At 35.2% G+C, this 27,500-nt stretch overlaps 1 protein-coding gene across 1 annotated transcript in view; it reads right to left on the reverse strand.

Annotated features, from left to right (window-relative positions):
* LOC137616305 (allantoinase-like) overlaps window positions 1–27,500 on the reverse strand; it is a 38,443-nt gene that overhangs the window by 6,722 nt on the left and 4,221 nt on the right. Inside the window, exons 2-9 of the mRNA XM_068345951.1 lie at window positions 26,830–26,982; window positions 9,233–9,384; window positions 6,718–6,824; window positions 5,982–6,136; window positions 5,198–5,240; window positions 2,043–2,140; window positions 1,323–1,508; window positions 38–176 (exon numbers count right to left, since the gene is read on the reverse strand). Of these exons, the coding sequence (XP_068202052.1) occupies window positions 38–176; window positions 1,323–1,508; window positions 2,043–2,140; window positions 5,198–5,240; window positions 5,982–6,136; window positions 6,718–6,824; window positions 9,233–9,384; window positions 26,830–26,967 (1,018 nt within the window). The 5' untranslated portion in view covers window positions 26,968–26,982. The remainder of the gene's footprint in view (window positions 1–37; window positions 177–1,322; window positions 1,509–2,042; window positions 2,141–5,197; window positions 5,241–5,981; window positions 6,137–6,717; window positions 6,825–9,232; window positions 9,385–26,829; window positions 26,983–27,500) is intronic.

Raw genomic sequence — 27,500 nt, forward strand, 5'->3', positions numbered from 1 at the left:
CGGAGATAAATATGTACAGATAGAGAAAAATTCCTACCGAACTGGACAGAGGCAATGCCGCCCCAAGCCGCCATGAAGTCCATCTTTCCAGGCAACTTCAAGTCAGGGGTGCAAGGCGAATGGTCGCTCACGACTTGCTGGATAGTGCCATCTCTCACAGCTTCCCAGAGCATCTCCTGGAAAGGGTAAAGATTCAACTGTTAACAAGTTTATTTTAGATTCCTCATAACACCATTTAAGGTTTAAATTCCGCTCACAAATGGCAGAGGCAAGGGCCAGTGACATTTCTCCAGCAAGCCAGACAATACCCTAGAGACTGAACACTTCGAGTTTTCTTGCTTGATGGTACACTCGGGCACACTATTCTATTTTATTTCTCTTCCTCTTGTTATTTTGAAGTTTTTATAGTTTACATATGAAAGATTCATTTTAATGATGTTATTCTTGAACATCTCTTGTAGTTTATTTCCTTATTTCCTTTCCTCACTGGGCTATTTTTCCTGTTGGAGCTCTTCGGCTGCTTCTCCAACTAGGGTTGTAGCTTAGCAAGTAATAATAATAATGATTATATACAATGATCAGTACCCAAGCTGGGACCAGGGAGGGCCAGGCAATGGATGCCGATAACGCAGCAGACAGACCTTTGGGCTCCCCCAAAACTCCCATCCCTATCTCACAAGGAAGGTGAGGTTGCATCAACCAAAGGAACTAACACGTTTGAGCGGGACTCGAACCCCAATCTGGCATTCACCAGTCAGGGACGTTACCACATAGGCCACTACAACCTAGAATAGTGTAATTCTTTGCTTTCTCTGCGTACTTATTTGTAATAATTAATGACCTCTACTGTTAAGTCTGGATTTTATATTTTCAAAATTCAAAATATTCTTCTCTCTGACATAATTCTCATTCGCTACTCCCAACAATCACAACTCCGTCCGCTACAAAACGATCATACAAAAGGACGTTTCATACTTAAGGTACAAAAGATACATCAATAATATCAATTAAATATACATAATTTGACTTGATTTCTCCATTATCTCTACCCACATCCCTTCTATCACAATCATCAATAGTATCATTATCTAGAAAGTTATCATAATCTTCATCACTACCATCAGTAAAAGGTAAAGGTAAAGGTGTCTGGGTTAAGTTCAAGTTTCATAAGAATAGATACTTACCAGAACGTCAGCCGGGCAAACCCAATTCCTTACTGTGATGCCTCACCTCAAGGTCCCGAGCTGGGATCGATCTGCTGCCATGTGAATGCAAGACGAACACATTACCAATGTACTAGCCAGGACAATTTTCTTTCTTACCTGATTCTCAGATTCCCGAATAGGAGGACAGCACTTGTACTGGGTAGCTTTATCCGGTATTTGGTCAGCGTTGAGGGTCAAATAATGATGGCATGTTTCCACGCTAAGTTTCACGCCTCTTGCCTGCGCCTCTCTTATCATTGGCAAGGCTTTGCTTGCAGACAAATGCACGATGTGACATCTTACCTGTTGGCATGATAAAGGGAACTATGAACAACGGAGAGATTGACAGAGAAGAGTCTGCTAACCTTGATTAGATTTCCATAATTTACCACTACCGAATTTTTTTCCGTTTTCTCATTACGAGTCTGACAGAGTACTTTTTTTTTTTATAAGTTAATTGAACTTTTGCTTCATTAACCTAATTGAATATGCATTTGCTTCAATGTAATTTCTATGGGTTAAACTTAGATTGTTTGAGACCTTTCTTATTTGATAAATGTATTCGCCATAATATTCTTTTGATAGAATTTGTGATTTTGTGATATTTAGGAATCTATTCACCTTCATACTTTTTGTTTCTAAAATTCTTTAATAGAGAATCGAGCCACGTACTTGGGCCTCCCTGCGATTTCACATATCCTTTAAAAATTATCCTGACATGTATTCCTTAAGACTTGATAAGAAAAAATCAATTTATCTTCATTAATTCTTCGTAAGCCTTAAATGTCTTAAAAACTCTACACACATTACTCTGAACATTTATTTTCCAAAACTTACTTTTGTCTTCTCACAAAGTTCGATGACTTGTTCTATAGCAACTTGTTCCATCTGTTGTGGTCTGCTTTTAAGGAAGGTACTGTATTTCTCACTTGGGTCTGGAAGGATCAGAAAAACTGGAAATTAATATCAGTAAGATAAAGGTTTGAAAATTTAATAAATACAGTACACACACACAGATATCACGAAAGCTGATTCATGATTAGCATAAAATATGTATTATATTTTCTTTCGTGGCTATAATACACACAAGCATCCACAAATACATAGACACATGTACACACAAATATATATATACATACATATATATATATATATATATATATATATATATATATATATATATATATATATATGTATACATATGTGTGTGTATATAAATATATATGTATGTGTACATATACAGTATATATATATATATATATATATATATATATATATATATATATATACATATATATATATATATATATACATATATATATATATATGCGTGTATATATATATATATATATATATATATATATATATATATATATATATATATATATATATATATATGTGTGTGTGTGTGTGTGTGTGTGTGTGTTCTTGAAATTTGATATTTTTCAGTATTATGGTGGATATTGCATTCCCAAACAGAATTGTTCTTGATTATCTTGTTTATAACTTCCAGTTGTTTCCTTATAAGACTTAATATGACAAAAATGCAACATAATATTGGACTCTTCACCAGAAAAGGTGTCAAAAGAATGGAGAATGGAATTTCAGCAGTAATCAACTTCTGTGCAATACTTGAATAACCTTTTTCACCTCCGCCAACGAAGTGGGAAGGAGGCAATGTTTTATTCCCTGTTAGTATGTTTGTTTGTGTATGTGTTTGTTAGTGAACAACTTCCTAGCCACAATTTGAATCGCAGAGTAATGAAACTTGCATGGATCAACTATTATGCAAAAGGCTGGGAAAGATTAAATTTTGGAAGGTCAAGGTCAAAGGCCCAGACGCTCAAGCAATATGTCTAATTCACGCAATCTCAAACATAAGTATGGACATCCTTGTCATAGAGACTTCAAAACTTGGTTCATATTTGAGTGTCTGAAAATCATCGCTAATTAATACACGCTAAGATCAAGGTCAAGGTCAAGGTCGAGCAAAAGGTCGAGAAATAAGGTACCACAGTGGAGGTCTGCCCTGTACTGAGTGCCGCTCTAGTTAGTCATATATTCCTTACTACAACTCTGGTTAGATTTTCAAACATTACTGTAATTGTCGCAGATATTCCGGGCGAAATAAGCCCCACCCCTTGATGACGTCATAGCCAATCATGTTGTCTCTTGCATTAACAGCTTGACATTTTTAAAGGGATGGATTGTGACCGCTGCGTGGAAGACAACGTGATTGGCTATGACGTCATAGGGGGTGGGACTCATTTTGCTCAGAATCTTTGGGGTGACTATAAATGTGAATGCTTTACAAAATAGCTAATATAAACTAGTTTTTGAAGTGCAGACACTGAACGCAACAGCGGAAGTTCCATGTTTTGAATGATGGGGAAACAGGATACTATATTTTCCATTGTTTGCGATGAAAAAAAAAACCGCAACTCTATGCAATTCTACCTTAACGATAAAGATCCCTTATGACTGATAACACTCAATAAGAAATACAATATCGGAATAATGATAGACGTGAATCAGGTGGGACTAATACCACCATCTATGCAGATACAGAAGTCTTTATTACAATAAACGGATAATTTAAAGAAAAGGGTGATACAGTATATTTCAATGAAAGATAAAATATGAAATTTAAAGTTGAGTGCAACCCCAATTGTAGTCAAATGTATTCTATTCAGAACAAGTAGCAACATTCTGCCAATAATAAGCATGTAATGGAATGGGAGGAACAAGGTAAGAAATTAGTTGAAAAAGAACGTATTAGTTTTACTTGCAGAGCATAGACCCTATTGGCTACACTAGGTACTAGCATGCCAGATCTGTATCAAGGCTAATTAGAAAACTGATATAAAGATATACAAACATAAGGTGAGAAAAAGACGGAATAAGTAGCCCAGAATGTACGAGAGATGGTGCCATGTGTTTCAAAATTTCAAACTTATTCTTTCATAGAAGCAAATTTTTCTAGAAGGGGAAAAGTGTAACACAAATGGAAAGAAGAAAAAGGGGAGGAGTCTGAAAGGTAGTTTTATCCGATTCCCTTGTAGATGAGAGCCTCTGTTACTATCTCTGTCGACGAGGTTGGGAGGAGTTTATGTTTTCGACCCTGTGTGTCTGTTTGTTGTGTGTGAACAATGTTTGTGTGTGCGAACAACTTCCTGGTCACAATTTTACTCAAAGAGTAGTGAAACTTTCAGGGATTAATTGTTATGTCGAGACGTTGAAGTGATTATATTTTGAAAGCCCTAGTAAGGTTAAGGTCAAGGTCGAGCAAAAGGTCGAAAAATAAGCTGCCGTGGCGAAGGTCTGCGCTCTACTGATTGCCCCTCTAGATACTAATGTCCTTATAATGTACTTTCAATGATTGCTACCAACTACGTTTTAGTAATTGGAATTAGTTTTAAACAATACAATAAATAAAACCACACAAGGCTAAAAAAGAATGGCATTATTAATAAGAGAAAGATTCAAGTATTCTTGAGAATTACTCTTAGAATAAAATGAACATGAAAGACACGTAAAGAATGATAAAGGAGAAATCATTTCCTTATCAAAGAGAAGTATTCAATAATCAAATTTTCATAAATCCCATATATTTATTTTCCTTTCTTGGATAGTGCCATAGCCTCTGTACCATGGTCTTCCACTGTCTTGGGTTAGAATTCTCTTGCTTGAGGGTACACACTGGCAAACGATTCTATCTTATTTCTCTTCCTCTTGTATTTTCTTAAGTTTTTATAGTTTATATATGAAATATTTGTTTTGGTGTTGTTACTGTTCTTGAAATATTTTAATTTTCAATTACTTTTCTTGTAGTTTCCTTATTTCCTTTCCTGACTAGGCTATTTTCCCTGTTGGATCCCTCGGGGTTATAGCATTCTGCTTTTCCAACTAGGGTTGTAGCTTAGATAATAATAATAATAATTATAATAATAATAATAATAATAATAATAATAACTGGTGGAAAAGATTAATACCTTCTTCGGTGATGGTGTCACCAATATCACACTCTGCGTGGAACTGAAAGAAAGGAAAAAATATATTTATTAAGTAACTATGTGCACTTCATTTTGTTCAGATATTCAGTTCTTATTTTTAATTCAGTTTCATTTAATTTCTGTTCCTATTTTCGAAAGTACAAGTAAATAAATGCTAGGAAGAAAAACACACACATACACACACACAAAAAAATGGAAAATTGATATCACACTAATGAAGATAGAAACCGTATAAAAGAAAAATATTATCATTATTATTATTATTATTATCATTATTATTATTATTATTATTATTATTATTATTATTAGCTAAGGTAAAACCCTAGTTGGATAATTGGAATGCTAAAAGCTCAAGGGCTTCAAAAAGGAAAAATAGTTCAGTGAGGAAAGGAAATAATGAAATAGATAGACTATATGAGAAGTAGTAAACAATTAAAATTAATTATTTTAGGAACAGTAACAACATTAAAACAGATATTTTATATATAAACTATAAAAAGAGACCTATGTCAGCCTGTTCAACATAAAAACATTTGCTACACGTTTGAACTTTTGAAGTTCCATTGATTCAACTACCCGATTAGGAAGATCATTCCACAACTTGGTCACAGCTGGAATAAAACTTCTATGGAGTACTGTATAGGATTAAGCTTCATGATGGAGAAGACCTGACTATCAGAATTAACTGCATACCTAGTATTGCGAACAGGGTGGAAGCTTTATTACTAAGAATTAAAGAACAAGACCAATTTCTTCAGCTAACCAGAAGTACAGACTGCGTTCCAGCGAGTTGGTTGAGCGCCTCCTCAACTTGTTGACGATTGACGCAAGGGAACTCGTCCACTCCACTGTGAATGAGGAAACATTTGAATCCACAAATGCCGCCAGATACCATTTCCTTCAGATCGCCGGCGTTGCCTGGTAGTGAATATAGGGAAAAAATAACATTTTAAGAGTTTACGTGACTTTCTTGTTGCAATTAACATGTTTCATGGTTCTTCAAAACCAGGATCTAAGCATTGATAATCTTTCTTTAACACTATATGACTCTTTTCAAAAAAAATTTTACTTAGATTTTAAAATTTACGTGAATTTCTTGTTGCAAATAATAATAATAATAATAATAATAATAATAATAATAATAATAATAATAATAATAATAATAATAATAACTGCAACAAATTTCCAACAAATTTACTTAGATTTTAAAATTTCCATGAATTTCTTGTTGCATATAATAATAATAATAATAATAATAATAATAATAATAATAATAATAATAATAATAATAATAATAATAATAATAATAATTACAACAAATTTACAAAAATTTACTTAGATTTTAAAATTTACGTGAATTTCTTGTTGCAATTAACATGTTTCATAAACAGGAGCTAAATCTATCATTCTATAATCGTCAAATCAAGTTTGAGTTGAAAGTTTACATAATGAAAGTTTTCTTAACTTACTCAACCTTCGTCTGTTAAGTGAATACTGACCAGGTATAACGCCTCCCCAGAATCCTACATCTACCCAACATTGGTCTTTGGCTGCATGCATTTTCTCTTTCCAAGCTTTCATAGTGGTTGTTGGAGGAATGGAGTTCCTGGAAATAATAATAATAATAATAATAATAATAATAATAATAATAATAATAATAATATCTACAAAAGCAACCCTGAGAGTGCAGACCTCCGCCACGTCAGTATATTTCTCGAAACCAGCTTGCCTTTCCCAGAATCAGTTTAGATCGTAGGCGTATTTGAAGTCTGTGTGACAACCACATGCGAACTTGGGGTTAAGGATAGGGTTAATTCGGTCGACCTTTTTCTCGACCTTGACCTTGACCTTTGACCTAGGATTTTCAAAATCGAATCACTTCCACGTCTCAACATAACAATTAATCCCTGAAAGTTTCACTACCCTATGAGTCAAATTGCGGCCAGGAAGTTGTTTACAAACAAACACACAGAAGGACAAATGGACAATCATACAAACAAGGGCAAACAAAAAATGTTAATCCAACTAGATATCTACAGTATTTACGACAGCCAGACCTTATTTGCCCCATATAATTCTTCCAAAGTAGAAAACTCTGTGCTGTAGAAGAGAAACATTAATTCCTCATATTTCTTCAATGAAAATGCATTTTTTTATCTGTTGATGGCATATTGTAATGATACACTCTGAAACATTTTATCTATGTATGAACATATTTCACTTTACTGTGCATTTTACCTCTTTATTGTATTTCCCATATTAATTAAAACTTCTACATGTGCCCGTGTGTCATCATTAACAACTTGAATGCACCTTTCTTTGAAAATAATGATTGAAAAAGAACTCTAGTTGAGGGGTTGGGGACATGGAAATGTGAAAGGAAAATGGAAAATTAAACAATGGAATAGAAAAAGTAGGCAGACGACCTAATTAGAGCTGTTGTTATTTCCTCTATCACCTGTCTCCTTATAATTGCTTCCTTTAAACTTTAGCTCATTTAGTTTTTGTTGACCCCGATACCATGTGATTAACTTGACAAATATTGATGATTCAAAGTTTTCCATATATTACAATATAAACTAAATAGGTTACCTATGTTTTCTATGAGTGATTCCACTTTTGGTTAGCTGTACATAAAACTCTCTTCTCTAAAAACATACAAATTAGCTAGTCAGTCTCACATAGTCTATATTTCGTGAACAGCAATCATCATCATCTTCATCAACATCATCTCCTCCTACGCCTATCGACGCAAAGGGCCTCGGTTAGATTTCGCCAGTCGCCTCTAACTCGAGCTTTTAATTCAATACTCTTCATTTCATCATCTCCTACTTCTACTTCGCGCTTCATAGTCCTCAGCCATGCAGGCCTGGATCTTCCAACTCTTCTAGTGTCTTATGGAGCCCAGCTGAATGTTTGGTGGACTAAGCTCTCTTGAGGAGTGCGAGGGGCATGTCCAAGCCATCTCCATCTACCCCTCATCATGATCTCATACACATATGGTACGCAAGTAATCTCTCTTATAGTTTCATTTCTAATCCTGTCCTACAAGAAATTATTCTAGAAATTTTATGGTTTACAAATAAATATGTTCTGGCAATACTCTACGCATTAATCCAATAACCTGATAATTATCTTTAGCTTTACTTTAAATATTACTAGATGATTAATGCTGAACAAGTGTAAATGTTTCCTATAAATGCATCCTATCTCACCATTCTTGAACATATGTGAGCGTGTAAGAATTTTAGCAAACTGTATCACCTTTGTACCGCGCGTGTTTCATACATGCTTGTACATAGTAACGGCATCATTTTTTTTTTGTCTTCTCGCTTGAGCTTCCCTGCACTAATAACAGACCAACCTGTGTAAGCTTGCTAGCTCATGTTTTATTTAGTTTAAGTTTTTGTAACGTTCTTGCTCGCAAGTCCTTGTACATAAGCTCGATGTCTGTTTAATAAAGTTTAGTTGCATTCCTCTTGCCTCTCTGTTACAATCCAACAGCCCACTCACACACCATTCTGATCAAGTCTTGGAATACCTTTGCTTACAATACAGTGCATACCATTTGTAATTGCAATAGGTAAGAGCAAACATGCACAGACCACATATTTACCCATAAAACATCTCTTTGAAGCATTTCAAGACAAAATTTGAGACTGATAATCTGAGATTTTTTATGTACCGGTCCTTGCACAACTCGGACTGAAATTACGGCAAAACTCTAATACCATCAATATCCTTAATAATTACAATAGGTAAGATCAAACATGCACAGACCACATTATTAAATGTAGAATAAATAAGTTTTACCCATTAGAGACATACCCAAATATGTGCAATCTGCAGATATCTTACGAGACATACCCAAATACGCACAATCTGCAGATAACTTACGAGACATACCCAAATACGCACAATTGGCAGATAACTTACGAGACATACCCAAATACGCACAATCTACAGATAACTTACGAGACATACCCAAATACGCGCAACCTGCAGATAACTTACAAAGGCATGTCAACGATGGTGGTGATGCCACCAGCAGCAGCTGCTTTTGTGGCTGAATTATAACCTTCCCATGCTGTACGGCCTGGCTCATTAACATGGACGTGAGAATCAACAATTCCAGGCATCAGGACCAGGTCACCACAGTCGACGACCTGTAAAAAGAGGGATCTATTAGAGAGAGGCCCAGGACTTGTATTCTATAGCAGAAACTATTCACACAACTTCATAAGTTATGATTTGATTAAGTTTAGGACACACAATCTTCCATCCTCTCTTCTCCTGTGATTTTTCTTCTAACTGAGGCTCTCAATCTATATCTAGCTAGTCGATCAAACCCTCCATAAAAAGTGAGTTGGTCATTTAGTACCTATAAATACATCACAAGCAGGACTATTACATGACTCTAATCTCCTGTTTTCTTCTAATAGAAGACCTATGTATTTGAATAATTGCAAGATAAAGAATGTTTTGAAAACGTTCAATTTTAGCCTACCTGATCTTCACACCTGCTGGCTTAACAAACTGTAGAACTCATAAATTCCAGTAACTTTGTATTGTTTAGGCAGTAGCAATATGAATGACAAAATGTGCAAAGTAATTGTGTTTCTGAAGGCAACATTTGTGTGAAAGCTGATACTGATGTTGATCTTGACATCCTTTTATGGTCTACAAAAGCACAGAATTGTTTCCTAACGCCTATCAAGACTAATTCGCTTGAAGGTTTGTCTGGCGGATTCCTTTTAATACACATGTATTGATTTTTAATATGCATGATATATATAATTCATAACTTGGAAAGCTTTGTAGTTCTGTTTCTAGATATCAAAGTGTTCATATTGTGTACAAGCCTCTGGTGATCATGCACCTTCCACCGAGGATCACTATCTCTCATGTACTCAAACTGTATCACCCAGGAGGGGTTACTTGCCTTTGGGGTTATTTGCCTTTGCTGCCAAGCTGCAAAATGCTATAAGCCCACGGGCTCTAACAGGGAAAATAGCCCAGTGAGGAAAGGAAATAAGGACACAGAAATAATAGTGTGCCAGAGTGTACCCTCAAGCAAGAAAACTCTAACCCAAGACAGTGGAAGACCATAGTACAGAGGCTATGACACTATTCATGACTAGAGAACGGTGGTTTGATTTTGGAGCGTTCTTCTAGAAGAGCTGATTACCATAGATAAACAAGTCTTATGTTCATACCAAGTGGAAAGTAGCCACTGAAGAATTACAGTACAGTAGTTAATCCCTTGAGTGAAATAAAATGGTTTGATTATCTTAGTATAGGTGTATGAGGAAAGAGAAGAATATGTAAATAACAGGCCAGATGATTTGGTGTATGTATAGACAAAGGAAAAATTAACCATAACCAGAGAGGGATCCAATGTAGTACTACCTGGATAGTCAAAGGACCCAATAACAACTCTCTAGCGGTAGTGTCACAATGGGTGGCTGGTGCCTTGGAGGTATTCCAAAACAGTACAAACTTTGCAGCTTCAACAGCCACCAAGAAAAAATAGCCCCCAATCACATGACCCAGCTGTTCTTTGATACTGCTGGTGAACTTTAATTTGACCTTTGAGGATGCTTGCCTACTATAGGCAAACAAATTTTTATGTAGGAGACAACTTTCTCAAAGTCACTATCAGTCATAATTTTACCAGTAAATCCTGAATCCAGGTTAGTGTCGTTTACTGACAAGGTGAATACTGGCCTATTAGCACTGATACCTATAAGGCATGTATAATATTAGCCTTTCCCTACTTTGTACACACTTTCACCATTACTTGGTATTTAGAAGAATATACAAAATTACCTTTAACCGCAAAGTTGTGGCAATTCCTTCTAAATGCAGGCCACTTGCCGAGATGAAGGCTGTTATATTAAGGCCATTTGTGTGGAACCTGGTGCATGGACCTGTATTTCGAACAGGCCTGTACAGCATGTACGTCCTGCAGCTTCCCACCAGCAGCCTTCTTGATGTTCTGTGACTGCACATTTACCATTTCCAGTGCCCTAACATATTCTACTAGCCAATCTAGTAACCAGGTTGGCCCTTTCATCTTAGTATCAGAACCCCACTTCTAATGCCCTTTACCAGGGCATCATGGAGTGGACATCCAGTTACTAGATCTTCCATCTTTATTATGAACTTGTCCACTGATTCCCCACGATCTGTATTGCCTGTCAAAAGTGCTATTTGTGAAACTCGAGGTTCTGCTGCGAGTGCCGCTACTCCTCGGACAAACACGTTCTGTGCTGGTATATCGTCTGCGGCCAGCTTAGTATACTTCTGACCATTAGGTATGCATTTGAAAAGGCTAATGATATTACAAAATTAGCATTAGAAGCTACAGAAAAAAGGCTTCAATAAAGTCGTCGCATCTGTCACAAAGTAGACAAACATCCTGGCGAGTACAGTGGTAACGTGTTCGCCTAGCATTCGGATGGCAGATCAAGCCCAGCCTGGGACCGCAAGTTTAAGCCGTTTACTGGGAAGGCCACTGCTGTGGTTGGGCACCACAGTTGGGAGTTGGGCTTGCCCAGCTGACGTTCTAGTGAGTAACTATTCTGATGGAACTAGAACTGAAACCAGACACTTTTACCTTACCTTTAAGTGAAAACGTTGATACTGTTAAGAAAACTAATAATGTTAGTATATTTTTTTCCCTTTCTTGATAATGGCTTACAATACACTTTACACTAAAATTGGTTCAGAGGATTTGCACTGGGCTTATGCATTATAAGTTACCACTTTTAAATATCCATTATCATTCTCTTCATCGTAACATATGCATATGAAGACTTTAGTAAAGTTCATACTTTTGTCTGCCTGTATCCTTATATTTTGTGCATTTATGTATTATTTTTTTCATGAATATCTGGTAGAATAGACTTCAGGAATGAATCAAACAGAACCTTTCTAGACATGTTTTTATTAAGACAAATATAGAATTTTCTTATCACAAAATTATAGTGGGAGATTAAAATTACATTTTATCTTAGAGATACTGAGTAGATCAAATGTATATAACTTGAGATATATCCTTAGTAATTAATGTGGCAGTGATATCAAAACAAAGCTGATTGTGACGATCAAGTGCCTGTTGGCACCGAATCATGCAACACAAAATCCGTCTCTCTCTCTCTCTCTCTCTCTCTCTCTCTCTCTCTCTCTCGGTGTGTGTGTGTGTCTCACATACAGTAATATATATGTGTATGTGCATGTGATTAGATAAAATAAAACTGAAAATTAACACAAAATAATTTTCTTCATTAATGCCCTGAGAATCCACTGTCTTTTCATTGCACGGGACCTCAACACGTTGAGGTAGAGTTGTAGAAAACATTAAGTAACTAAAGAGAAACAACAACAACAACAACAACAAAATAAATGCACACTTAATCTAAAGAATGAATTAATAACAATTCACTCATAAAATGCCCTGAGTATTCACTTCCATGTAACGGACGCGTAAAAGCGAAATGTATTTCTAAACGCTAAGGAAAAGTTGTAGGCAAGTTGATCCTGACGTCCGTCATAGCAGCAGATTTCCTTTCCCATATTGTTGAAGTTAGCGATAGGTGGCCTTATGCCAGCATAGGTTCTTTCTCGTCCTTGGACACAGGAATTCATTTTAGCAGGTTGGAGGGATAAGGATAAGTATCCGTTTGAGCAAAACACATCTAGGAAGGGCGTGGATACTGGATTTACTGGCTGGGACTGACGAAGGGAACGAACAAAGGAGCCTACATTTCTTGGCAGTGAGCTGATCTTCAGGAGTTCGGCATCAGCTCCAGCTGAGTACTGAGCCTCTAATGTAACTACCTAAACTGAAAAATAAATAATTAATTTGAATGACTGGAAACGTGCTCAATGAGTTGAATTGAAATAAAGTGGGATATATCAAGAAGTCTCTTTAAAAAATTACATTTGATTTGGATATAAAACAAAAGGATTGATAGTCACACCAACTTACCTTCTTAAATTGATGAAAGGTGGAATTTGGGTAGTGTTGAGACACGACTTTGTTTGTGTGTAAATATATATATATATATATATATATATATATATATATATATATATATATATATATATATATATATATATATATATATATATATATATATATATGTGTGTGTGTGTGTGTGTGTGTGTGTGTGTGTGTGTGTGTGTGTGTGTGTGTGTTTGGCGCGTGAGTATGTGCTGTTGGATCAAAGTCCACTTGGTGTCTGACTTTTCAACAGTTCAATCGGCCCTTTTATACAGTCAGTTTCTCCCAGCAGAGTCATCTTCTGTATTACTGGGAAAATCCACTGACTGGGCTTATGACTGACCGAGTCACCAAAAGCAGGATCGCGGGAATAGTTTCGTCACTCGTGACGTCAGAGGATCTAAGAAAAGGTCTCAGGTAAGATTTATTTATCTTTATTTTTATAAGCAGTTGCAGAGAGTATACTTAAATAGATTACATAATAAAGGCATGGTGCAATTTGAATTATAAATATCAGAAATAAGCTGTAAAAATTTCTTTATCTCACTAAAAACAAAACCTCGCATTTCTGCATATATGGCAACTATGCGTAACGGAATTCCTCGACCAGCCTACTTCCAGGTTACAGTAACAACGGAAATATAGCTGATTTCTGAATTTCTTGGAAGTGATCCCTTAAGTTTTTATTAAATACTTTCTACAATTTCCTACAAACCACTTAAATCCAACAATATATTCCGGTGAATTTTGATAATTTTTTCTTTATCACAAAACAGAAAACAATGCAATTTCCATAAATGCAACAGACAACTGATAGTCTATCATTTTTTTTCTAGGCCTAGTTTTTATTCCCATATATTTTCATGCTTTAAGGTATTGAGTGTGCATGATATACCCAATTAATTGCTTACATTTCTTAAAATAACCGCATTACATAATCAAAAGTTTATAAGTAAAGAAGAGATAATCGGATACACGAGTAGGAAATGCACCTCAATTTTCCAAGGGCAACAGGTGTCATGTTTTACGATTTCCCGTAATCTAAGGCGCGATACTTCGGAGAATGAATCAGTCAATACAACCATTGAAGAATCTTCAGTCTTTTGTCAGTCGGAACTGAATAATCAGACAGGAATGTACCCAAAACTGCTACCTCACGTTTTTGTTAGGACACGCGTTCAGCTCAGCGATTTAGCGTTAATATGTTTACTTTACATGGTATTTATCATGTAATGTAAGGTCTCTCTCTCTCTCTCTCTCTCTCTCTCTCTCTCTCTCTCTCTCTCTCTCTCTCTCTCTCTCTCTCTCTCTCTCTCTCTAGTTAGTTAGCTAACCATGGCAAGGAATAGTTTGGAAAGTTAAGTATGAGTAATGTATGTCAAGGCAAATTTTCCTTGTTATGGTCTTAAAGTTAGCATTGTACAATACTGATTGAGCAACATATCAACATGGTGAATTGTAAAAATTATTTTTTTTTCTATCATCACTTCTTATTTTAATACCATTTAGATGGAGTCGCCACTGTCCTTATTTTCATCTTAAAATTAACTCTTATAATTATATGAGGTCGTTTCTTGCAATTTTCTTGTACCTCTTGGGGGGGGGGGCGTGTTGAGTCCAAATTGGGTTAATTTTCGGGTGTAATTTCGTCATCTACTGAGTCGCCTCCTGGACTTTCTGCTGTGCTCTTTACATATTGTGCGGAATCCTACATATTCTGCTGTGTATTATGAGATGTTCGTTCGTTCTAGATTGCCTTGCATATAGCAAGACACGGGTCTTGCACGAAGAGATGCTCGAAGCTCACTTGCCATGCTTATACGGTTCTATTATCATTTGTTCATCTTCATTGTTTCTGCAGAGCAATGCATTGTTAGTAAATCATGTGCTGATACTGTATGCTGTCTATTATTGAGGGGTAGAATTCTTCTAGACCCAACCTCTATTTGTATGGCTATTTTTGTCAATATTGCAATTCCTGCCTCTTCTTGTATACTCTTCAGAATTGTATCTGCATTAGCCTCCCAATTCCCTGTACTGGTAGCTATTACTTTGGCGTAACTTGTACAGTCGTTTGTAGTGGATGTAGCCTACCATTTCTATCTTTATCTCTTGCACTTTCTTTTTAATTAAATCCTGCTTAAGTGAGCGTTGCGTCGCTAAAGTTCTATATTGTTGATTGTAGTTGAGATATTTCTTTTTATATTCTGTGCATTCCTTGTATGTATGCTCATATGATGAGCATACAGAGCATATTTTGAAGTTTTTATCTTTGGAACATTCTTTATACAGATGTTCATAAGAATAACATTTACACAGTAGCAATATGACAATTTCATAATCATACCCTGTTCAATAAAATGACTTGGGATATATTGGCAGGTTATGAAAAGGCCTCCTTCAATGGCTCCCGTTGCCATCTTTGGTCTTTCAAACTTTATTTTTCATGATGTGGGAGATTTTCAAGATTTTTATCTCATCATCCACTTAAGCCAAAACAATTATCCTCTCAATGTTTCTTTAGCTTTTTTAATTCTTTTCCGTATTCTGCCATTGTTTTTTTTTTTCTCATATGTTTTGCTACTGTTCTTAATAGTTTTTATTTAATTGTTAATTACTTCTCTCGTAATTTATTTCCATATTTCTTTTCCTCACAAGGCTATTTTCCCTGTTGGAGCCCTTGGGCTTATAGAATCCTGCTTTTCCAACTAGGGTTGTAGCTTAGCTGGCAATAATGATAAGAATATAGTTTTTATGGCGTTTTATTCTGGTGGGTCAATCACTTCAAAATGTTTATTATGAAAATCAGTCTTGCTCTCGTCTTTAAAATCTTAACTACATTGGATCCCTCTCTCTGGTTACGGCATATTTTCCCCTTGCCTACACATACACCGAATAGGCTGGCCTTTTCTTTTCACATACACCTGACAACACTGAGATTACCAAAAAATTCTTCTTCGCTCAAGGAGTTAAATACTGCACTGTGTCTACACTTCAAACTGAAACCATTGTCCTCTGGTCTTGGGTAGTGCCATAGCCCCTGTACCATGGTCTTTCAATGTCTTGGTGTAGAGTCCTCTTGCTCAAGGGTACACTGAGGCACACTATTCTCTTCATTTTTTTTAGCTAGTAAAATACAAGCTAAAAAGTATATGTTTTGTATATTTATATATAATATCGCACAAATTTATGGGAAACTCCATTTGATGTGAAAATCATTTCCAGAAGCAATAGGGGGTCGTCAAAAAAAATTCTCTTTTCTACTTAATCACACTTTTTACTACTGGGTCTGTTTGTCTATCTATCTTTTCATCCATCTACTACGTATTTTTTTTTCCCAAATCGGCGAACGTATCTTCGCCATTTCAAGACCAGTTGCTGATGTCTTAATTTTCTCTCCACAAGCCTCCTGGCTAGTACAGTGGTAACGTGTTTGCCTCGCATTCACGTGGCAAGAGATCGATCCCCGCCCAGGGCCGTGAGTTTAAGATGTTTACTGGGGAGGCTACTGCTGTGGTAGGGCACCACAGTGGGGAGTTGGGCTTGCCCGGCTGACGTTTTGGTGATCATATATTCTGATGGAACTGGAACTGAAACCAGACACCTTTAACCTTCAAGTCTAAAACCTAACAATTTAGAGAAAAAAAATCTAAGAAAATTGTTGATTCCACGGAACTTCGTAACACTTGCCATTATTGAAGTTATCTTATTACTGTGTGTGTGTGTTTTTTCATTTAATTATATCGGATCTTTGATAACGAGACTTGTCTCCACAGCTCCACTTTCAAACAATAATTCTCAACTGTATCTAGAATATAATTATTAGCTGCATATATCTATTTGAGCAAGGGAACAAAACGGTAATCAGACAATCATGACTGTAGGCCTAGTCTACCGACAGAAATTTATCTCATAAATAACTTGCCTATGAACAAATACAAAAACCGATATGCTTCAGACTTCATCAAATATTGCATAGTTAACCTATTGTCTAAATTTATACATTAATAAACTGGCCTTCAGCCAATTGTTAAATACAGGTAGAATTTCTGCTTGCCACAACGCCACAGTTCCGCAGTTCTACTCGCAGTTATAATCACATCTTTTAAAAGTTAAATCTTGCATTCAATAAATTTACAAAGGAATACTTTTTTTTCCCCCAATAAAAATACAATTCGGCACCGAAAACCAATAAGATGTATCTGCTGAAATAATCTTATTTTTATGTGGGAGTAAGAACGAAGGACCCAAACCGTCAGAGCAATGAATGGACAGTCGGGCTTCATCTCTCGTTTCTTGGTAATCGTACAATTACGTAGAAACAAATTCTATGAGCGTGCTTTGTCTCCAGCCTCATAAACCCTGAAAAAAAAAATCTAAAGGCAGTGTTTGACCAAGGATACCATCTATAAAATGTCTTCTTTAAAGGCTTAAAGGCCACTCATGAATGGCAGAGGCAAGGGACAGTGACATTGCCCTATCAAGCAGGGCAATGCCCCAGAGACTGACCATGTATACATATGATCAGCACCCAAGCCCCCCTCTCCATCCAAGCGAATCAGGTAGACCTATAAGCCCCTTAGCTCACAAGAATGGTGAGGTTGCAGTGACCAAAGAAACTAACGAGTATGAGCCGGACCCTAACCTTATTCTTATATTTTTCAATATCAAATGACGAAAATAAATACATTTGCCTTTACGTCCTAAGGAAATATGCAGGCATCAGTGTCAATACCGTGTGAGTAAAATTCCTGGTAGTGTACAGTACAGCTTATCGCTTAGTCATGATACATCTGAAAACCACGTGGTTTTTCTCTCCGTGTGCTTGCCTTCAGAGGGCTGGCTGATCTGGAAGCATTTCCTTTTCTTTGTTTGTTCTTTAAATTGTTCAAGAAAATCAACCGGAAGATATTGAAAAGGCAACCAATTGAATTATTTAAACAAACTAGATTTTCTAATGAATATGGAATTCTTAAACAAATTTAATTTTCTTGGAAATTACTGAAGTAGGTTATAATAAATTGAACTAAAACGGGTACTCGGTAGAGCGCATACCTTCGCCTACATCATGCTGTATATCACAAGATAGTCAATTAAATTATGCACATTTTGGTGCTAGTTTCATGCAAATCGGATAAACATTGACCACGATATAACAAAAAGAAGTTTTTTACCTTTTCATGAAATTGGCCTTGATCATGCTGTATATCAACACATAGGCAATTGAATCATGCACACTTTGGCACTAGTTTCATTCATACCGGATAAGAATTGACCACAATACAGTAAAAAGAAATTTTTATCATTTCGTTACCTTGACTTTGGCTTTTGACCCAATCAATTCTAAAATCTATAATCAAAGTGTCCTTGTATCATGGCCAATCATCCCACCAAATGTCATGAGATTCGGTCAAATAGTTTTTGAGTTATGCGAATCGTAAATAAAGAAATATACAAACATCAAAGTATAACCTTCTGGCGAAAGTAATAATTCGGTAAAAAACAACACAAGATTACAAGCGGATTCCAGATTCCAATCATGCAGTTCTCTTCATAGAATTGAGAAACCCCAGACGATTAACAAAAAATAAAAACAGATTTAGTATCATCGAAACGACAGTTTAAATCTAGAAAATCAGATAACACCACAGGGTTACTCAAAGAATAATATGTTTTTCTCCAACCAAGGACCAATAGTGCTTAAGGATACATGTTCTTAAAAGTCTTCGGATTCTTAGAATACACTTTTTCTGGAGCAGAATTTTCCAGGTTAGTCCTAGATTTTCATGTTATTATAATGCCACTGAAATAGATGAAAGAGAAGTTTGATGAATTGAATACTGAGAGAAAAAAAAAAAAACTGGCAGAAGTAGAACTCAGAATTACCTGGTTGAAACAGTAATTTCTTGGAAGGGGTTTATTTCAAGAGGAAGGTTTCGTAATATAGCTACAGATATAAAGAAAATTAGCCTGATAATTACATACAAGCAGAAGATGGAAGACAACCAAACTGTAGTTATATAACTGGACATTCAGTCATCAAGTAATTCACAGCGAATAAGAGTAGCAAGTCATTGTGAAATGGATAAGAACATGGCTAGCCATTAGAAGCACAAGGTCATGAGACTCGTGACCAACTTGTATAGTAAGGGGAGATGTACTATTTTGTGGTTTTTTTTTTTTTGGTATTACTGTTTTCCTATCGAAGAACGTCACTTGTTTTGAATGTTTAAAAGCAACTCCTAAATGGCAGAGGCAAGGGAGAGTGACACTGCCCTATCAAGAAGGACAATGCCTTAGTAACTGATAATATATACATAGGATCAGTGACCAAGCCACTCTCCACTGAAGCTAAGACCAAGAAAGGCCAGGCAATGGCTGCTGATGACTCAGCAGATAGACCTATAAGCTCTCCCAAAACCCCCATCTTTACCTCACAAGGATGGTGAAGTTGCAGCGACCAGAGGATCTAACGAGTTTGAGCGGGACTCGAACCCCAGTCTGGTGATCACCATGCAAGCACGTTGCCAGTAGGTCACCAAAAAGGTATAAAGGAAAAATACAAAATCCCCCTAAAAATGTTTTGTACATTGTAACCTAAAGAAAGCCTACAGAAACGAATTCTAAATGGGATTATTTAGGAAAACTATTCTCAAAGAAAAGTTGGAATAAATAAAGGGCAAATTATAAAAATAAATAAAGATCCAGTACAGACTGTTCTCAGAAATATTAGTTGATTCAGACGAGGAAAAAAAATAAAAAATTTACACAAGCATTTAGAAAGCAAATTCAACAAATAACGTCTTTTTACAACAAATCTTGTATAAAAGCAATAATCTATTACCTCAAACTTCGCTTACAACTAGTTTAAAACTTAATCTTAGAATTACTTGTCCATAATAAATCTTTCTTATCCTGATTTATGCATTTTTTTTGTGTTAACACTAACCACTTTCTGAGGAGGGAAATAGATTATTACCGTCCCAGTTTTATATATATATATATATATATATATATATATATATATATATATATGTATATATATGTATATATATATATATATGTATATATAATGTGTATATATATGTATATATATACAGTATATATATAATATATATATATATATATATATATATATATATATATATATATATATATATATATATATATATATATATATATATATATATATATATATATATATATATATATTATATATATATACATATATATATATTCAGCTATATAGCTACATAATCAAACCATTGTTATCTGGTCTTAGGTAGTGCCATAGCCTCGGTACCATGTTGTTATATTTCATTTCTCTTCCTCTGTTTTTTTTAAGTGTTTATAGATTATATGTGAAGGACATAATTCGATGTTGTTACTGTTCTTGAAATATTTTTTCGATAAATCATTACTTCTTCTGTAGTATATTTATTTCCGTGTTTCCTTTCCTCATTGGGCTATTTTTCCCTGTTGGAGCCCTTGGGCTTATAGCATCAAGCTTTTCCAACTAGGGTTATAAACTAGTTTGTAATAATAATAATAATAATAATAAGAAGAAGAAGAATAAGAAGAAGAAGAAGCAGAGTAAAGTCTGAAGCAATACAAGACTCCTATCAACTAGCGATAAGTCAACGTCCAAGTGCCACTCTAGATAGAAAAACAAATGTCCGTCTCCTCTGAGAGAAATAGGAAGTACGAAAGTGGATAATAAATAGTGCCAAAAGTACAAAGAACAACAAGGAGGATATCAGGGAAAATTATACAATCTCATTGGCCAGATGGTCATCTTAGTATCAAATCATAATCATTCCTTTTAGGGGCGTGTCAGAAAAAAACAGGATGTCACGAATCAGGCATTTATGCTCAAAGATCTACTTTTGTGAGGCGTGTCCTGAATTTTGCGAAGGGCCTTGTAGAAGTTATGAGCAGGCAGGGAAGTCCCAGGACATCGATAGATAAGTAAGAACACACTCCACAGGGTTGGCCACATCATCATTAACTTTGTGTGTTAAAGTGATGTAAGAAACTCAAGTTAATATACAAATTATAAACGTATCCAGCTTCTCATTGAGGTCCATGCTACCAATTAAGACACCCATTACACACAAACACATACACACATACTTACATACATATATTCATATATATATATATATATATATATATATATATATATATATATATATATGTGTGTGTGTGTGTGTGTGTGTGTGTGTGTGTGTGTGTGTGTGTGTGTGTGTATGTAGGTGTGTGTATAATTAAATTCTATCGTCATTCCTACTGTTGATATATCATAAATACAGACAAATTGACTTATGTACATATATAAAAACGCTAGAGAGAGAGAGAGAGAGAGAGAGAGAGAGAGAGAGAGAGAGAGAGAGAGAGAGAGAGAGAGAGAGAGAGAGAGAGAGGATGATTTTCTCTATACTCATTTCTTTTTTAATGAGGCGCAATTGCACTGACTCGCAGCGGTGCCCTTTCAGCTCGGAAACGTTTCCTGCTATCCGATTGGTTAGAATTATCATGTCCAACCAATCAGCGATCAGGAAACTTTTCCGAGCTAAAAGGACACCCCTGCGAGTCTGTGCAAATCTGCCCAACTAAAAAAAATTGACTATAGTGTTTTCTGATAACGAATGCATACGATAATCTAAACTGGTATAGCATCCTATTTGACATTGGGAGTCTAAAGGTTGTATGATCTTATCAAACGAAAATTTTTGACAATAACACGCTTACAAGTATGGTTGTATTATATATAGTTATCCTTATATGTACTCATATATTCAGTGATTATATAATAACTGAAGAAATTATCGTGCCGCATTGCATAAAATAACATTAAAAAATGGTAGAGAGATGATGTAGATATTTTCTCTCTCTCTCTCTCTCTCTCTCTCTCTCTCTCTCTCTCTCTCTCTCTCTCTCTCTCTCTCTCTCCTGGACGACATCTAGAATCTGGTCGGGTTAAGAATAAACCACTTTTTATAGAGGGTCAGACACAGCTTTGATCGTGCTAAAAATTCTGATACATAATATTCTAAGAAATATATATTCTGTATTTGAATTTCTTCCTTAATTTTCCTGCCCATTTAAAAAAATAATAATATTAATAACTGATATTATTATTTAAGCATAAACACATACATACAGAACAACTCAACAGAATTAAAAGTGGTCACCAAATAGGGAGTCAAGGCAGTTCTCTGCTATATAAACTGGTTATTTGGCCTGGAGACAGTGATGCTATAGAAGGTACTTCCATCGCAGAAATAGCGAAAAATGTCAAGAAAGCAGTCGTTTCCTTGTCTTTGATGGGCTTTTATTACTGCTGAAGTTTTGGCAGAATCAAAAGCTTTTTCATAGTCTTGTTATAACAAATACGAAAACTATTAAGTAAACTTTCCATTCCTGGTCTTTGAAGGGCTTTTATTACTGCTGAAGTTTTGGCAGAATCAAAAGCTTTCTCATAGTCTTGCTATAACAAATACGAAAACTATTAAGTAAGCTTTTCATTCCTTGTCTTTGAAGGGCTTTTATTACTGCTGAAGTTTTGGCAGAATCAAAAGCTTTCTCATAGTCTTGCTATAACAAATACGAAAACTATTAAGTAAGCTTTTCATTCCTTGTCTTTGAAGGGCTTTTATTACTGCTGAAGTTTTGGCAGAATCAAAAGCTTTCTCATAGTCTTGTTATAACAAATACGAAAACTATTAAGTAAGATTTCCATTCCTTGTTTGTGAGGTGCTTTCATTACTGCTGAAGATCTAACAGAATCAAAAGCTTTCTCATAGTCTTGTTATAACAAATACGAAAACTATTAAGTAAGCTTTCCATTGTCTTTGAAGGGCTTTTATTACTGCTGAAGTTTTGGCAGAATCAAAAGCTTTCTCATAGTCTTGTTACAACAAATACCATATAAATAAAGGATATTTGAGAGTCCCTTTCATCATAGCTGTTTCAAATTTCATTCTTCATCTTAACGTAATAGGAATACAGCATTGTATAGATAAAAGCTATGCATAATAATAAAATATAAGAAATAAAACTGGAAATAATTTATATTTTTCCTAGATATTTTTTTCCACCCGCCCCCACTAGTTAATTATTATTATTATTATTATTATTATTATTAGCCAAGCTACAACCGTAGTTGGAAAAGCAAGATGCTATAAGCCCAAGGGCTCTAACAGGGAAAAATAGCTCAGTGAGGAAAGGAAATAAGGAAATAAATAAACGATGAGAAAAAATTAACAATAAATTAATCTAAAACAGTAACAATATCAACAAAACAGATACCGTATGTCATATATAAACTATAAGAAGACTTTGTCAACAAAAATGAAGAATAATTTTGGGGCTTTCATTGTTACTAAGTACCCCAGTGGATATGTATTCCCTTTATTCTCTGTCTGCCATCATGAGGCTCAATACTGCACATATTCTATAAGATCTATTCCAGCTGTGACCATGTTGAGGAATGATCTTCCTAATAGGGTAGTTGAATCGATAGAACTTGTAAACTTCAAACTTGCTGCAAATGTTTTTGTGTTCAACAGGCTGACATAAGTCTGTTTTTATAGTTTATATATGAAATATTTGTTTTGATGTTATTACTGTTTTTTTTTAAATATTTTATTAATTGCTAAATATTTCTCATATCGTTTATCTATTCCCTTATTTCCTTTCCCCACTAGGCTATTTTTCCCTGTTGGAGCCCTTGGGATTATAGCAACTTACCTAGATATATGTCTACTTTAGGCTCTAGAGCCTTTGAATATGCGGCCCCAAGACTTTATAATAAGCTCCTACGAAACATTCGAATGATTGAAGACATTAAGGCTTTCCGGAGGAAACTCTGAAGACTTTCTTATTAAAAAGATCATACAACAGTGATGATTTAACAGTAAATGAACAAGGATAAGGATAAGGATAGGGAAGTGGGGAATATGGGGAAAGGATAAGTACCCCTGGATACAATCCAGTTTATAGCCCGAAGGCAGGTACTCGGGATGGGAAAGAATAAGGGAAAAGGGAGAAAAAGAAGTACAGGAGAAGAATAAAAGAGAGGGGCAGACCCCCATGCGATATTAGATAGTAGTAGAATCAGTCTGAGAAAAGAAAAGACAGGCAGGAAAAGGAAAGGTTTTTGGTTCATGCCAAGCCCTTGCTACAGGAGTCCGTTCGTCTAACACCAATTTGATGATTAAAAAAGGTAAGATTGTTAAATGAACAATACGTGATCTGGAACGATAAACACTCTGACCGAACAAGGTAAAACGACAGCGGAGGTCCTGTAGAGTAGGGTTCTGTTGTATGGGACCGGAAAAGCAGCCATCAAAGTAAGTACCTTTCCAGCTAGGGTTGTAGCTTAGCTAATAATAATAATAATAATAATAATAATAATAATAATAATAATAATAATAATAATAATAATAATAATAATAATAATAATAATAATGATAATAATAATAATAATAATAATAATAATAATAATTTATATTATTTCATCAGTGTACTTTTACTAGGGTTCTTAATTCTCATTCATATTTACAGTTTTCTATTGTCATATGTTATCGCTGTAACAGCTGTAAACAAAATTATAGTCGGTTTACAACCTTAACAACTGTCTTATCTTACAAAAAGGGAATTTGCAGCAATATTTTCCACTCTTTTATTGGTTCTTTTTTCATTCCATCAAAGATGATGTTGGAAGGTGACGAGGACGCAAGTAGCCCTAATTATTATTATTATCATTATTATTATTATTGCTTGCTGAGCTACAACCCTAGTTGGAAAAGCAGGATGCTATAAGCCCAGGGACCCCATCAGGGAAAATAGTCCAGTGAGGAAAGGAAACAAGAAAAATAAAATATTTTAAAAAGGGTAACAACATTAAAACAAATATTTCCTATATTTACTATAAAAAACTTTAAAAAATCAAGGGGAAGAGAAATAAGATAGAATAATGTGCCCGAGTGTACCCTCAAGCAAGAGAACTCTAAACCAAGACAATGGAAGACCATGGAACAGAGACTACTTTTAAACCCGTCAATCTTTTATTATCATACAATAAAGCAAGATTCACTTTAAATGTGAAAACGATTTATCTCTCTCAAGAAACCATCACCTACACCAAGCATTTATAAGATGTTTCCCTTGATACGTCTGTCGAAAAAAATGGGTATAAAACAAGCAATATCATTATAATATACTTTTTTTTTTTTTTTTTTTTTTTTTTTGGCAGAAGAAGGGAACACACAAAGCTCAGCTTTCCGGCAGTATTAAAGGAAATATTCTGTTTTAGATACTAACTAGACATCTTATTGCCAAGTGAACAGGGTTATGATAGTATTACCAATGCAAAGTAATTCATGTAGTTGATTGATTTGATGTTTTCTGGCATCCTGACATCGATGGTTATTGACGCCTATATCATTTATTATCAATAAAATATATATATATATATATATATATATATATATATATATATATATATATATATATATATATATATATATATATATATATATCACTTCACTTCACTTCCACTCCCATAAAAGTGAAGATGTCATTATAAAATCTGAATAGCTTTCAGAAGATCTGCTTCTGAAAGAAATTTAAAAATACCGCTAGCATAGTACAACACATCCTGTCTAAGAATCTTGGCAAGGATGAACCTGCCATCCTCACCTTGAGCCTCAAACAGATATCTTTTTGTTTCCCTGCCATAGGAACGTTCGGGTAACAAATGCCTCACTGTCAAGGGTACTAAACATTCGTCGCAATATGACTGGTGTTGCCCAGTTCATTCCGTCTTGGGCCAGTTAGCACAAACTCGGGTGTCAACCGAGTATGACCAATGCGGAGACGACAAAGATTAGTCTCCCACTTTCGGCACTTTCGGGATATCAGGTCATACCTCCAATGTGTTACATTCGTCATTTCTCTCATCTAGCAGGATACAGAGGTGTATAATCTATATTTGAGATTTCACTAGGGTTTACCCTTATCCAACAATATACGCTATTCAATGGTCCATTTTAGTCTGATATATAATAAAAACCATAGTTAACTGTTGCTTGGTATCCTTTACTTTACGTTCTTCTATTAATCTAAGAGGTTTATCTGCAAAACGAATCATTTCTGAACGGGTACTGACAAAACCACCAAGTTCAAGTTTGTCACACATGACATGTTCAACAGGCTGGCACAAATAATTTTATAGTTTCTATATGAAAGGTCTCTCTTAATGTTGTTACTGTTTTATATGTTATTTTAATTGTTCATCACTTCTCATATACCATTTTTATTTTCTTGTTTCCTTTCCTCACTGGGCTATTTTTCCCTGTTGAAGCCCTTGGGCTTTTAGCATCCAGCTTTTCCAACTAGTATAGTGGCTTACCTAATAATAATAATAATAATAATAAGAAGAAGAAGAAGAAGAAGAAGAAGAAGAAGAAGAAGAAGAAGAAGAAGAAACGAAATGAACTAACTGGTAAAGACAGTTATCAACCTACCTTTAATCCCCTCTAGACAGACAATGATTAGTTAAAAATACGAAAAATCCTAAAAGGGATAAAAAACAAACCTGGTTTGCTGAGTAAATTGTAGTGTCTGTCGTATGCCTTTTAATGCCCTGGATTCTGCCCTCCCGAACAGCAATAACAGCTGGGCAGGTTTCATCTGGGAACACCACAGCACGACTCACATACACGCAGTCAGCCATTGCTCTGATTTTAACCTGTTAACATAGAAAATAAAATATAGATATCAGTGTTATGAATAAATTAAGTGCATAGTAGCAACCGCTTAAGAAAACTAAATGTTTATTCGTAGTAATTGAACAATTTTTTTTAATGATGAAGGATATATTGTAAATAATTTACATGGTAATGATAAAAATCGATGGGTTTTGTTTAAACGTAAAGGTGAAGGTGTTTGATTTCAGTTTCATCAGGTTAGATGCTCACCAGAACGTCAGACGGGCAAGACAAACCCCCTCAGCCACCCCCCCCCCCTCCAACTGTGGTGCCCAACCACAGCAGTGGCCTCCTCAGTAAACAGCTTAAACTCACAGTCCCGGACTGGGGTCGATCTGCTGCCATGCAAATGAGAGGCGAACCCGTTACCAATGTACTAGTCAGGAGGCTAGTTTTTAAAGTCTCTACGTCTCGAACACCAGCTTTGTCAGGAACCCACTATTTCAGAGTTGCAAATACTAAATTCCACCCAAGATCTGGCTTGAAATGATAAATGCCA

Source organism: Palaemon carinicauda, chromosome 22, assembly GCF_036898095.1.
Source record: "Palaemon carinicauda isolate YSFRI2023 chromosome 22, ASM3689809v2, whole genome shotgun sequence".
Classification (NCBI taxonomy): domain Eukaryota; kingdom Metazoa; phylum Arthropoda; class Malacostraca; order Decapoda; family Palaemonidae; genus Palaemon; species Palaemon carinicauda.